Source organism: Amphiprion ocellaris, chromosome 22, assembly GCF_022539595.1.
Source record: "Amphiprion ocellaris isolate individual 3 ecotype Okinawa chromosome 22, ASM2253959v1, whole genome shotgun sequence".
Classification (NCBI taxonomy): Eukaryota; Metazoa; Chordata; class Actinopteri; family Pomacentridae; genus Amphiprion; species Amphiprion ocellaris.
The window spans coordinates 22366872-22380223 of record NC_072787.1 but is presented as its reverse complement, the minus strand read 5'-3'; the positions used below and the strand labels follow the sequence as shown (position 1 = coordinate 22380223).

The following is a 13352-nucleotide window of genomic DNA, read 5'->3' as shown; positions in this document are numbered from 1 at the left end:
TTGAATAAATGATCATGTGAATAAAATGTCCAGAAACATCCTAAAGAAACGGTCTCAGTTTTCGCAATCAGATATATTTACACCGTATATCTGCAATTGTTTCAAGCCTTTTAATTCTGATTTCGAATAAATAAGTGTAAAAGTCAGTAATAAGGGCTTTTAAATTATCAAAATACATGTTTCTTGGTAGCATCACTAACCATAGTCTCACGTAGTGAAAGGAAAGATGTTTTTGTCACTAAACTGCAAAATCCAAAACTTTAAATCGAGAATGTTGACTAGTTGAACAAAAAAAATGCATGATCTGAAGTGTTTTGATTCGAAATTATACTTCCTTTCATCCTTTGCTGTGTTGGTTAGTTGCAGTTTGTGCAACTTTTTATGGCATAACATTTCTTCTATGTTGGTGTTTTGTATATTCAGGAGAAAGCACATTTCTAATCATTAAATGAGACATTTTTACTTAAACTGCTGACAAAACTGCAGCATTTAATATCCAAAAAGCATCAGAAATAGATTGTTTTTGTCATCTGTTAGACAAAGTAAAAATACGCAAAATATTCTGCACTTCAATGACTGCCATTATAAACTAAATCAGACTATTTCTCATTTTAAAATTATGTAATTCTAGAAAGCAAAACATGTGGCTTTACCAATAAAAACAAGAAGAAGGTCAGAGTAAATCATTCCTGAGTCTATTATTAATGTCTGTGTATAAAAGAATGAAACCAAACAGACACGATCATCTAATAAAGATTATTTATTTCCAGTGTTTGTTGACGGGGGGCGTCACACCCGTGTTCTGCTGTACACAGGCGAGATGTTCACTGTTGGGCAAACATTGTCTCATGCAGTTCCAAAGATAAATCTTTTTCTCCCACTTTTTTTTTTTTCAAGCGCCCATGCATTTTACTGCACTTTAAAAACACAGAGGGGGAGAAAAAAAATGAATTACTGAAACATAAAACATGAATTCGAACGCTCCGGCGTTGCTGTGAGTTGAACTAAAAACAGGAAAAAATCTGGAATGCCTGTGAGGTTGATTCTCTCCTAACGCTTCTCATCCGGACAACTGTCTATAAAAACAGTTTAAAAAAGAAAAATAAAAGAGGCACTTTTTCTTCTCGAGATAAAAACAATTCGCACATATGTAAAAATGTACTTTTTGGACTATAACTGGACAAAGTTTGGAAATAAAAACTACTGTACCAAGCATTACATACTATAGTATCAGCAATTCATTACTGTTTTTCAGTCTTTATTTGATAAAACTATAATAATCCTCCAGTTCCCTCAAGCTAATATCTGGCTGTTGTGACTGTACTGTGAAAAACACACAGAAACTTCCCACAGCACCCAGCTCAGAAAGCAGCCCTCAGTTATTTCCACGTACTTCAAGTACAGGCAAAAAAAAAAAAAAGAAAAAAGAAAAAATACATACATGTTGTTTCTGAAAGACAGTATTGTCACAAGCAACTAGTGTTAGTCCAAACAGAGTAATACATTCTTCATACCGCTTAGAAGAGGAAGAACTGAACCATGATTCCTTTTTAAAAAACGTCTTCCTCCTGCGTTCCTCAGTAATACTCAAGTTGAGCCTTTTATTAGTGCTGTAAAACAATCCTCGTCACATTCTTGCATTAGTAGATCCTGCAGGAGACAGTCCGTGTTTTGTTTCCTCGTGTGTTCCAGTAACAATTCAGCGGAATTACACACATAAACATCTCTTCAGCATTATTCCAGTAACAATCATGAAAGCCTATACACAGTATGTACAGTAGATACATAAAGTATACTTTGTAGAAAAAATATTGTGCAGTAACCTTAGCTAAAATACCCACATTCGTACATTTACACATTCATCCTGGTTTTGTTTGTCCTGCCCCACCCTTTCCTTTTCACAGATACTGGTAGAACCGTGAACGGACGACTTGTGCTCCAGAGAGTTTTTGTGGGTGAGCGTCTGCCCCGAGGGAGGCTTTGTTTTTGCCCTGCAGCCCGCTGCCGTTCAGCTGCTCTCCGGTTAGCGGCTGACCGCCCGGGGAGGCCGAAGGTGGAGGTCTTTCCGGCGCGGCATCCTGCGCTTCCGGGTGATCATCCTCGGGGACGGCTTTGGGCGCCACCTCGCCGCTCGACTCGGAGCCTCTGCAGCGCTCTCTGGCGATCCAGTCCCGGATGGAGAAGTCCTGAGAGGAGCATCTGGGCTTGAGTCGGTCCAGAGCTGAGAGTTCGGCCGCCTGGTCCACGCCGCCCTGCTCCCTCCAGTCGTTGATGACCGCCAGCTCTGCGAAGTCCCTCTGCCCGCCCATGGTGTGCCTCCGGCGGATGTTCTTCTTCTTACCGCGAGCGTCCGGGGTTCGGTTCTTCTGGGCGAACATGTCGTCCGCAGACGTTCGTAACCTGAACTTCAGCCGCTCGGTGATCTTGAGGTGCCAGGCGGGCTCCTGACGCTCCGACTCGCTGCGTGAAGACGAGCTGAGGCTGCTCGTGGATCGGCCTTTCTTCATCACCTCCAGGACTCGGGACAGCCTGGTGGAAGAGTCCGCCCTTCCCTCGCTGCGCTCCCCGCTCCCAGCAGCACCTTCTACTGATGACTCGCTGTCTGTTTTCTGTCTGAGAGACCACCTCCTGGACAGGGTGTCGCACTCGATCATCCTGTGCGACGGGAAAAGGCGCCGTGCTTCCAGTTTGGGCGTGGTGCTCCCCTCGGCGGCGACACCACCACCGGCTCTCGGCTTGGCCTTCTCCTGGCTCTGCTCGGGGCAGGGCGTCGACTGGCTGTTGCCACCTCCTGGAGCAAAAACGGGGAAGTCGCTCTCGCTGTCCGTCTCCATGGGTCGTCCCTCGCTAATGAGCTCGCTGCGTTCGTCGTCTGCCTCCTCCCCGCCCTGCAGCTCCGGGCTCAGTGCGCTGGACTCTGCTCCGGTCAGGAAGGTGATGGAGGAGGTGGTGGAGTAGTCGGAGGTGATGGAGCTCACCTCTGCTCCGGCGGACGCCCCTGCACCTGTTCCCAGCCCGATACATGCTGGCAAGTCAGGGGAGGCTCCGACGGTCCACTTTTTCGGTCTCGATCGTGGCACCGACGCTCCAGAGCTCATTGTCCCGAGGTCTGAGGTATTTTCATCCAGCTGGGACGGAGGATCCGACAGGGAGGACTTACCCTGAGGAGCCACTTGGTAGCTGATGTTGGGAGAGCCGGAGATATCTGGGGAAGGAGAAGGGGAAGGGTGTCTGGACGGAGTCTTCTCCTTCAGGAATAAGGAGTTTCGGTGCTCTCTCTTAGCTTTGGGTGTGAGCTCCACAGTTCTGCCGTTCTCTTTCCTGTCTTCTGCCCGTGCTTGTTGCTTTGCGTTGGGGCTGGGACGAGTCTCACTCTGAGCCTCACTCGGCTTCTGGCCGGTGGTTTCCTTCTTGGGGAACACAGCGTCCAGATCGTCATCTGAGCTGCTAGGCTGCGGCTTCTCCTTTGACTTCTTTCTTTTGCGGCTGGCTGCAGCAAAGATGGAGGAGACCAGGAGCTCTCGGCTGCACTGGTCCTTCCCTGAGCCCCAGGAACCCTGCAGAAAGGACAGCGACGGACAAAGAAAGGGCAGAAAAACACCAAAATGAGTGATGTTGAGGAACACAAAGGAGGAGACCTAAATAAAACCCTTTCAAACCCCTTCACCCCTGCCTGGAAACTTAAGTCTGTACTCCACCTGCTCCCGTGAAGCACCACAAACCAGAGAAGTGGACAGAGAGAGGAACATTAGCAACCACATTAACAGGGAGCACAGTACTGTTTCCATGCCAGAAGCAGGAGAAGCGGCAGCACAGCATGAACCGAAGCATCTCCGCAAAAAAAGCCTGAACGCTGCCATGACTGGTGATAAAGCTGAAGAGGGGCAGCCAGATAACAGCAGTGCAATGATGAAAAGCACCTTCAATTAATGCACCTCATAACAATCTCCTGCATACTCCAGAGCTTTAACTATCAAGTTTAATGTCACTAAGCAGGTCCTCTATGAAAGATTGCCCATTTTTAAAGGAGAACTTAAGACATTATCCAATTCCAAGCACGATTTTCCTCATCTCTTTTGATATCTACTCATGCAAATCGTTTTCATGTGTCTAGTTTTTGAGGTATCGAACCCTGTGAATGCTGCTTCCTCGCTAATATTATGGATGTTAGCAGAACAGAATTTGGGATCACAGCACTGAGAAGTAGGAAACAACCAAGTTTGTAGGTTATCTTGAAGAAAAAACCCTGAAACCCCATGACATAACAGCAACAGGCTCCTTTCCACACCAAGAACTCAGAGCAGGTGTGAAGTGGTTTGTTTATGACGGAGATTCGCCTCTTTAGGAACCCTGAAGAGAAGTCGGTGGGCGAAATGACACGTCCCACCGCCTCTTACAAAAAACATCTGCTTTATATCAGCTGAACCAGTAAACATCTTATCAGTTGTTGTACTGATGTAAGCAAGGTGTCATAAAAGTCAGCATGTTTGTAGAATATTGCTTTTCTTCCATGGACTGCATTTCATTTAGTTATTTCTGGAACAAGAGTAAAGTTGTTATCTTATGAAATGAGGACATCTAGAGAAGGGCATAATTAAGGATGTCGACATCACTATTTTACACCAACACATGCTTTTAATTGTTTTTAAAATGCATCAGTTCATGGCAACATATTTTCTTTTTATCACTGCCTCCATAATTACATTTTTCACTCAAGCTGCATCAGAGTCAGACTCTGTTCAGTGGCAAAGTTTGAAAGACCCATGGCTTGACTGAAAGTATTGATCACAGAACAAAAATATGGTTTGTGCAAAATTTTTTGATGCCATATCACGGTGGTGCGATGGATGAGTGCCTGACGACAAAACACACAGGTTCTACTCTGGAAGATGCATCATGAGGGGAAAAAAAAACTCTTTTAAGTGGTAATTTTTTGAAGATTCCTCAAACTTCAAGTTTTGAATTGTTCTTGACTACAATACAGTGTTCAGAAAGGCTTGTTGATCTTTCATTTTAAGGCCGAATTATGACGTTCTGGACAATTTATTCCAACACTGCATTGGTCAGATTGCAGATGTTGCTGTTGAACTTCTTAAATAAACCTTTTCAGTGCTGAGTATCACAAATTAAAATGCATTCCATTGTTTGGGATACCTCAAAAAGTGAGTGCAACTAACTAAAACCATTTGTGCTGCCAGATACCACTTGTGATTTGGGTGAAACAACCCTTTAACGTGTAGGCAAGTTGATTTGAGGCTGGTCTCGTCCTACCTCCTGTCATCCTACACTATCAGTGGCCTGAGATGCTGGACACACACACTCACCTTTGATTTAGCTGAGTCACTAGTCGGTGAACCTGCAGGTAAAAGAGAAAAGAGAGGTATGTTAGATGATGGTAAAACACAGATGAACACATGTAGGAGGAGGTGCAATGTGGGGGAATGAACCAGAGAGGAAAACAAGGAGAAGAGAGAAACATGTTGATGAGAGGAAGCATGGAAAGTGTAAAAACGCCGACGACATGTGAGCACATACATGAGCAGACGACAGGCCATGCTGCACACAGGGACAGATGGGCTCTACGTTACACTCAGGTCCACGTCTACCTGGCATGTGAAACTCCTCCCACCTCTGACACTCCACTCACACATGTAGATGGACTACAGAGAGTCAGAAGACGCTGTCAGCAGCTTCTATCAAACTTTCTGTCAGTGATTCTGAGTGCAACTTTGGCAACAAACACATTTTAAAGCAGCGGAGGAGATAATGTGCCATGCAACACAACGGATGGCGACTGAGGTTGTTAACCTGTCATAAAGATGTGATCCTATCATAACACTTACTCACTGCTAGCGCCAAAACATGAGCTCCTCTACTGATACTGAAACCTACTGCAGCTGCACTTTAAGGAAAATCAACTGTTTCTTCCAACAGAAGAAGCTACAGTTCTCAAATGTCAAACACTTTTGGCTCGAGACCTCTTAAAGAAATCTGTACAAACAACCTGATCACTGTCTTTCAAAAACATCTGTGTCAATTTCTAATGAGCTTGGATGGTTGCCATGATGGAGCATTTTTCAGATCACCTGATTGTTTTTTTTTTTTTTTTTTGAAGTTCTCTAACTTTAAGACTGGGGCTGTAGGGTCCTGGTTGGTTAATTTTCTCATATCTGCTCAGATTCTTCTTGTTTGAACAATCAACAGTGTTACTTTCATAACGGGAAATCTCAACATTAATCCATTATTTTTCACGGCAGGAGAACAGACTACCTGTGATCACCTCCACTTTCACAATTCTGAACTAAGTCTAACTAATAGAGACTACTAAGTGTAACATTCTCACCAAACCTTTACTCAAAATCGGCTCCAAACTAAATTAAACCACGTGGAAGATGTTGATGTGGCTGCATTTTGTTCAGTTGTATGCCCAAAAAGTTGAGGGTAATCAAACTTCTGAAACCGCAGTTCATATATCTCACCTCAACAACCGACATGACAAAAAAGTAAAAACCTAACTAGGCAAACTAGTCTGCATTACAAAATATTAAATCATTAATACATTCCTCAACAGTTCTTGAGCTAGGATCATCAGTTAATATAGTTCTGTTTGCAGAAATTACATGAATATGGGCAGGTAGCTGGTATAAATTCAGGTTCAAAGGATTTGATGCTACAAATACTAGCTTCATGTTATTTTTTTTTTTTTATTAATTTGGGCTTATAAAGCTAGTAGGTAGAGTGCAACAAGCGCATTGTGGCCAATTTAATAATGTAAAGATGACATGCCAATTTTTTTGTTGATATGGCTTCAAACTAAGTTGAAGCCTCTGGTTGGAGATTGCAGTCTTTAATGTTGCAAACATTTCTATCAATTAGAGTTTCATGTAGTGATTACTGTTGATACTGATTATTCTGCCAAGTACTTTCTCGAATAACTGCAAAGTGAAAAAATGAGAAATAACCCAATGTGACCTCACCAAATGTCTTAATTTGTGTGACGAATAGTCCAAAACCCCCAAAAATTCAATTTAATATAATGAAAAATCAAGAAAATTTTCACATTTGAGAACCTGGAACAAAAAATAAATGATCTTTTTGCTAGAAAAGATACAAGCTATTATTAAATTAGCTGCCGATTAGTCGATCAGAGAAAACGAATCGCTGCAGCTGAACGGTCGATACAGATACACATCTGAAGCCCAACATTACAGACACACACAATACAAAAACTGCTGATTTTACCAGTGAAGCAGTGTGAGGTGACATGACAACAGAGACACGGTGATGACAGAGACGGCTATGGAAGAAACCAAAAAAATCAAAGTGACAGGGGGGTCACAGAGGGGCTAGCTATATGAGAAGAAAGGACACTAAATGAGAAAGAGAGTGTGAGCAAGGAAAACCTACAATCACCTGCTCTGTAGTCACATCTGCTCTTATCATCCTTCGTCTCTAAGTAAAATTTGTGTTTGTGTGACATAGCCAAGCCCCCCTATACACCCCTTGCAATACAGATGATGGCACAATATGCAAGTGCACACTGACTGGTGACGTAGAAACCATACCATGCTATCTCTCCTGTTGGCAAGCTTGCGAGACAGTGAGGAGAGACAGCGGAGAGCCTTTCAGACAGTAGCACCGGCCTGTGTTAGGTATACTCTGATAGAAAACCCACAACAGCGGACGCTGTACAGTACCGTGTAGCCGCTTCGCTTCCCCTTTTCATCACGGTTTCTTTGTTTAACGCTTGTTTTTTTCTCTTTGGCATTTCTTAAAAGAACTGCGGGTTCCTGCAGACTAGGCAGCTACACTGGGGGCAACAATCCTCCTTCTTCCTACAGTTCCAGCTGTCCATCACGGACATTATAGAGTCCATCAGTGACATCATGGTGTGATAGACTCCTCCCACTTGGCCTGTGTCAAGATCAGTATGTGTGAATGCTGGGAAAGCCTTTAGGACACCCGACAGAGCCTCACTAGAGACAGAGGAATCAGAGGTCGCCTTTCACTGTAAAAACATCTATTTCTGACGTGGGAAAGAACATGCCGTATTATTGCAACAGTAGGCAGGATAAAGAGGGGGAAGGAAGACAGCCCGTACGGGGGTATTAAGAGGTATTAAGGGGCAGAGAGATGATTAAAAAAGAGGAAAAAAATCTATTAACTGTAAAAGACTAGCATATACCGAAGACGGCGAGTAGATCTAATAAAGCAAATGAAGAAGCAAGACAATTTGTTGCATCTGTTCAGGGATGCAGATAAATTGCCCACTGAAACCCACAGAGGCATTTGGACTCATGGTTAGCCATAGACATTTCTATCTAATGGCAACAGCCAAAGAAGCAAAAGGGGAAGCTAGGTCTAGGGAAGAAGCAGCGTTATCATCAACATTTGTGGCTAGTTTTAACACAACCAATCCCACTTTGACCGCAGTGCGCAGCAGTGAAAGGGTAGAGAAAGGTAAACCCACCACAGAGTTGGCCTGTCAAAGGCAGCGTGTTACCTGATACTTCACCCTGCGATGTGCCGGTACGGCCGATGTTGGTGAGCAGGTGGTCGATGTTTGGGACGGGCTGAGACTCCACTGCACTCTCCTCCTGGGACACAGTCTGAAAGCAGAGCAGAGAAACAGAGCTCAGTAAGGACGTGACCCAGGACAGGAGTCTAAAAACTGCAGTCCTGAAGTCCCTGAACACAGCAGACGGTTTGTAGTGTTTTTGCTGCTTTAATCCAACATCTTACAGGTTTACTATGACCAGCCACACCGTTTGTCCCACATATTTTTAATTTCAGCTCCAACATTAACAGGTTAAAGTAGCCATATGAGGTTCTTCCCAAAAATAAAAGTGACTAATGCATACAATGATACAACATAACTGATATGATATACCATTGGTTCAACATTTAGGATTTATCTGAATGTTAGATAGGAAAAAAATATCTACAAATATTGTCTTTTTGCATGTTATTACAGAATAAAGTGGAAACTACATGTGTGCAATATAGTCATATCTGAAACTCAATGACGGCTATAATTCTATCACATCAATAAGCTAAGAGCAGCACTTATCAAGTCCTCCCTCTGTCTCGCTCTGAAGGAGGATAAACTAAATATTAATTTAATTTACAATGAAATGAGCTCAAACATTCTACTATCGATTGCATTTATTAAAAGGCAAACTAAATGTAAAAAGTGCTGAAAGTGGACAGTGCGATTTCTCACATTTGATTGGCTGCGACCAATTTGTTTCCTTGCCTGACTCTGAAATCTGGTTGGAGTTGCCCACTCCAGCTCAATAATAATCAGAATTTTGCTGCTGTAGTTGCAGAGACGCCACTTGAAGCAGCTGTGATTTGATGTGAACAGCTTGTTGTTATGTGTCTTCTTAGTTTGGTAACTTTTATAATTTTGCTGTGACCGCATGGACTGAGCTGTGCTTGAACACACAGGGTACACGATATACCTGGAGAGTGTTTCAGGCTGTGCACATTCACACAAGATAATCACTGTTAAATACATTGAGAGTGACGGCGTTGTCTCTTTTCCCGAGTTTGTTTTAAAAGTTAAATAGCAGGAGTTAGAATCCTCTTTTGCTTTATTTTAGCAACACTTACAGGCTCTTTTTTCATTGCAGTTTGTCTCTTTTGTTCACCTTTAGAAAATATCTGAGCAATAAATAACCTCGCTAAACCATATCTGTCTGCAAGGGTGTTTTCCTTATGTGAAGATGATCAATTTTTCTAACATTTTTTACACTTTTCATGACATGAAGTGATTTTCTGATGCTGGATTAACCTTTTATCCATTATGATATTCAGTTTTTTAAAAGAATAAAACATTTTGAATTGAGCTGAACATGAGATGCCACAAAGAGGAGAGAAACTAAGTAAATAATGTTATGGCAGTGATGCCTGTACCCACCACTGGATCTCCGTTTCCAACTTCAGTGAAAAACCAGTCATACTGGAAGAAAAAAAAAGGCACGAGACATTAGGTTTTTGTTTTTGTGATTGACTCTGTGGCCACTGAAAGATCCGGTGCTCACATTTTGAATGAGGGTCTCCACTATCTTGTACTGGTCTGGCATGTGTGTCACCATGTGGGTCATGTTGTCCTCGGTGGTACGCACCAGCGTCGGGCCGAACACGATGGCCAGGTTCCTTGGTTCCATCTTACATAAAAAAAAAAGCAAGTTTTATTCCAAATCCTCCTAAAATGAGACTGAAAAAAACCCAAAACTACTGAAGTGAATACCTTATTTTTCTCTGAGTTTTCAGCCACAGTTTTGAGATGAGCTGAGAGGAACTTGAGGGTTTCATAATGATGATCTGGTAACTCGTGAAGCTGTAAGGAAACGAGGTTAAGTAAGACATGAATTAAATGTATTTTCAGGTTACAGCACTCAAAAAGGTGTAAAAACATCAAAATGCTTCATAAATGAATATGATAATAACTATTACTCACCAGTCTCTTGAGCACTTTGAGTCTCTCCACTGGGTCTTCTATTCTGTTGGCCTCTATAAAATCTGTGTACCTGTCTGCAGGTCAAAATAAAGTAAATTACGATCATTTTCTCAGACTGCAGTTCTAATTTTTAACCACTAGATGGCACGCTGCATCTACTTACCATTGGTGAACAAGGGCTCAGGCAGTTTCCTAAAGAAGGACTTCAGTAAACTGCTGATCACATTCAGGTCCCTCCATTTCTGTGAAGCAAAATAATAAGACACGTGAGAAAAACGTGCCTGACGCTTATCTGTAGCTCTGCCACACTGCTACTAGTTGTCTGTAATGCCGGTGATCCAGAAATGCACGCTTCTTTTATACCCTTTGATGTGTCAAAATATGATGACTGGATGTTATAACTTTGAAGCCACATTGCTGGCAAGAGTACAACAATGTACTGACCTGGCAAGCGTTGAATGTCTTTCAGATTTGCATGCAGAACATTAATTCCTACTGTGTGGCCAAGGAGAGTTTAATTAAAGCAACAGTGGATCGATAACTCACATCGTCCTGGATATCGATGTCATTCATGCCCTTGTTATTGAGCTCCTCCTGCATGTTGGAGATGGCAGCATTGTTTCCAGGGACTCTGTAGATGCCTGTGTACTCCAGACCTCTCTCTTCTACCAGCTTACAGCAAACCTCCACGATCAGAGGCACAAACTAAAGGCAGAGAAATCAGGAAAATGTTCAAAGAAATGATCCAAATGCCTGTAATTCTGCATTTTGATTACCGGTACAAATAAAAAGCAGCATGAACCTTGTTGTTCTGTGCAGGAGGACAGTCATCCAGTCTCACTCCAAACGTGACTCCTGGAGACGGTTTCTTCTCGAAAGGTTTCCTCATCAGCCCCGGGATGCCTTTCCGCCACGTCCCTTTATCCTTGGGAGGGCTGGTGTCATCTGCATGCACAAGGAAGAACAGGATAGCATGAACAGAATGCTTCTGCGTCGTTTATCTGTGACGTTTTTATTGGTCCTCCTGCACTTAACGGATAACAGTTAAAGTGTAAACAGATTTTTGTGTGCAGCAGATGCTCCTCTCAATATCTAGAACATGTGCAATTGCCCCCTTCATAAAAAAATAAACGAAACAGAACATTTTATTTTGAAAAATCGCTATAACATTACTAATAGACACAATAATGCAACCAACAGAGTCAAGTCTTCAGCACCGGGTCATTTTTTTTACTCTCCAAATATGAATTATATATATAAAAATCTAAAAACTAATTATAAAGTTCATAAACCCCCTGAACGTACTGTGGAAAACTTTGCTTTTTCCCTATTATTATAAATTGTCATCTCAGTCCTGAATTTTGCCATCAACAGAATCAGAATCAGAAACACTTTATTGATCCCCAAGGGGAAATTGCTCTCTCTACCAACATGCTGGAGAGTGAGCAGCTTAGTTAACAAAAAATAGTCAAACAATATGTTAAATAAGAAGCTAAACGAAGGAGAAAGAAGACAAACAAAAAGCAGGGGACAACAGCCTGCATGAATGGTGACTCATGTGCACTTTACTTGCACTTTACTGTGACATTTCCACACTAAACGGATGCATAAAAGGCACAAATTGGTGCATAAAAATTCTCCAGAATGTAGGAAATGAAATGTTTCATGCTCAGTGACCTCCCGCTTAATGTGTCCCCCGCAATATTCCAATAAAACCTACCCAATGGTACCTTAAATCTTCTTCCAGCTATTATGTAGTGTGTCATTAACTATTTATTTTAATCTTTACAAGTTGCTTATGCATGCAAATGGGGGCGAAGTGCTGCTTTTACATCTACTAGTACTTCCTGTTGTTGTTTTATGATATAATAATGGGTTCAAAAGTTACATAAAACTCTATCATAGCCAAAAAGTTCTGTCTTTTCCTACCTTTGTGCATGTTCTTCCTCTCCTGCTCGGGTTTGGGTGAATGTGGACTTGTTGCTTTGGTCTCTCCTTTACCTCCAAGCAGCGTCTGTCTGATGCTCAGCGACTGGCGTGAAGGTCTGGGCGATGGTTCTGTCTTGCTGCCTGTCGGACTGTGTGAGACATTGACCCTAAATTCAGATCTTACTACTTTACATCCACTATGTGTGAAGTTTGCAGACCTCCCTTGTCTTCCCACCTACTTTCTGTAGCTCCCCTCCCTCTTGGTCTTACCTCATCAAGGTGTTGTACTCCTTGATCTTCCTGCTGATGAGGTCATGGCTAGCGTTCTAAAAAAAGGAAGGAAGGGGGAAAAAAGGGCAGAAGAGGATGGACATGAGACACAATAGATGCTGTTTAAAGCATCAGGTGCAGCAGTTACCTTCAACCCGCCTTGCAGGCCAGTAAAGGATCTTTACATAACCTGCTGCTATCGGGTGACACAGGTAAGACCATTGGAATGCCACAGTATGGACGGCGTGGTTTGGTGCTCAAAAGAGGGGAAACATGGGCTTAAATTTCAAATGTAGAGGGTGGAGACCCACCTATTTTAAGACCAAGAAGAACTATTGTATTTAAATTATGCCCTCAGTTAATGTTACATGTGTCAAAAGAAAAGGGTCTGGTGCAAGAACATGTTTATATATTCTAATCCTCTTAAATCTTTTCACTATTTTCTGCGAGGTTTGCTCATGAAGGAAGCTCTCTTAATTGGACAAACTGGTCAGAAACTGCTCTTTTTGATTTGAACAAGGGCCAAATCCTCATAAGTAGGTGCATATTTGCAAAATTTGACTATTTATATGGCTGCAGCTAATAACTACTATCATTACTGATTCATCTGAATTACTGTCTCCATAATAATAACAATAGTAATGTGTAAAATGTGAAAAAAAAAAAAAAAAAAAAAAAAAAGGCTCAC

The 13352-nt window shown here is 42.3% G+C and overlaps 1 protein-coding gene across 7 annotated transcripts in view; it reads right to left on the bottom strand.

The window, feature by feature from the left end:
* Positions 1-745: 745 nt before the first annotated feature.
* The window catches only part of LOC111572618 (rho GTPase-activating protein 21), a 95879-nt gene continuing 83272 nt past the window's right edge, over positions 746-13352 (bottom strand). For all 7 annotated transcript variants that reach the window (XM_055006880.1, XM_055006879.1, XM_055006877.1 and 4 more), the window contains 12 exons: positions 12665-12720; positions 12395-12543; positions 11268-11410; positions 11012-11170; positions 10629-10707; positions 10466-10539; positions 10256-10345; positions 10047-10172; positions 9923-9964; positions 8504-8609; positions 5325-5356; positions 746-3557 (listed from right to left, as the gene is read on the bottom strand). In XM_055006880.1, coding sequence (XP_054862855.1) covers positions 1899-3557; positions 5325-5356; positions 8504-8609; positions 9923-9964; positions 10047-10172; positions 10256-10345; positions 10466-10539; positions 10629-10707; positions 11012-11170; positions 11268-11410; positions 12395-12543; positions 12665-12720 — 2715 coding nt within the window. In that variant the 3' untranslated portion in view covers positions 746-1898. The remainder of the gene's footprint in view (positions 3558-5324; positions 5357-8503; positions 8610-9922; positions 9965-10046; positions 10173-10255; positions 10346-10465; positions 10540-10628; positions 10708-11011; positions 11171-11267; positions 11411-12394; positions 12544-12664; positions 12721-13352) is intronic.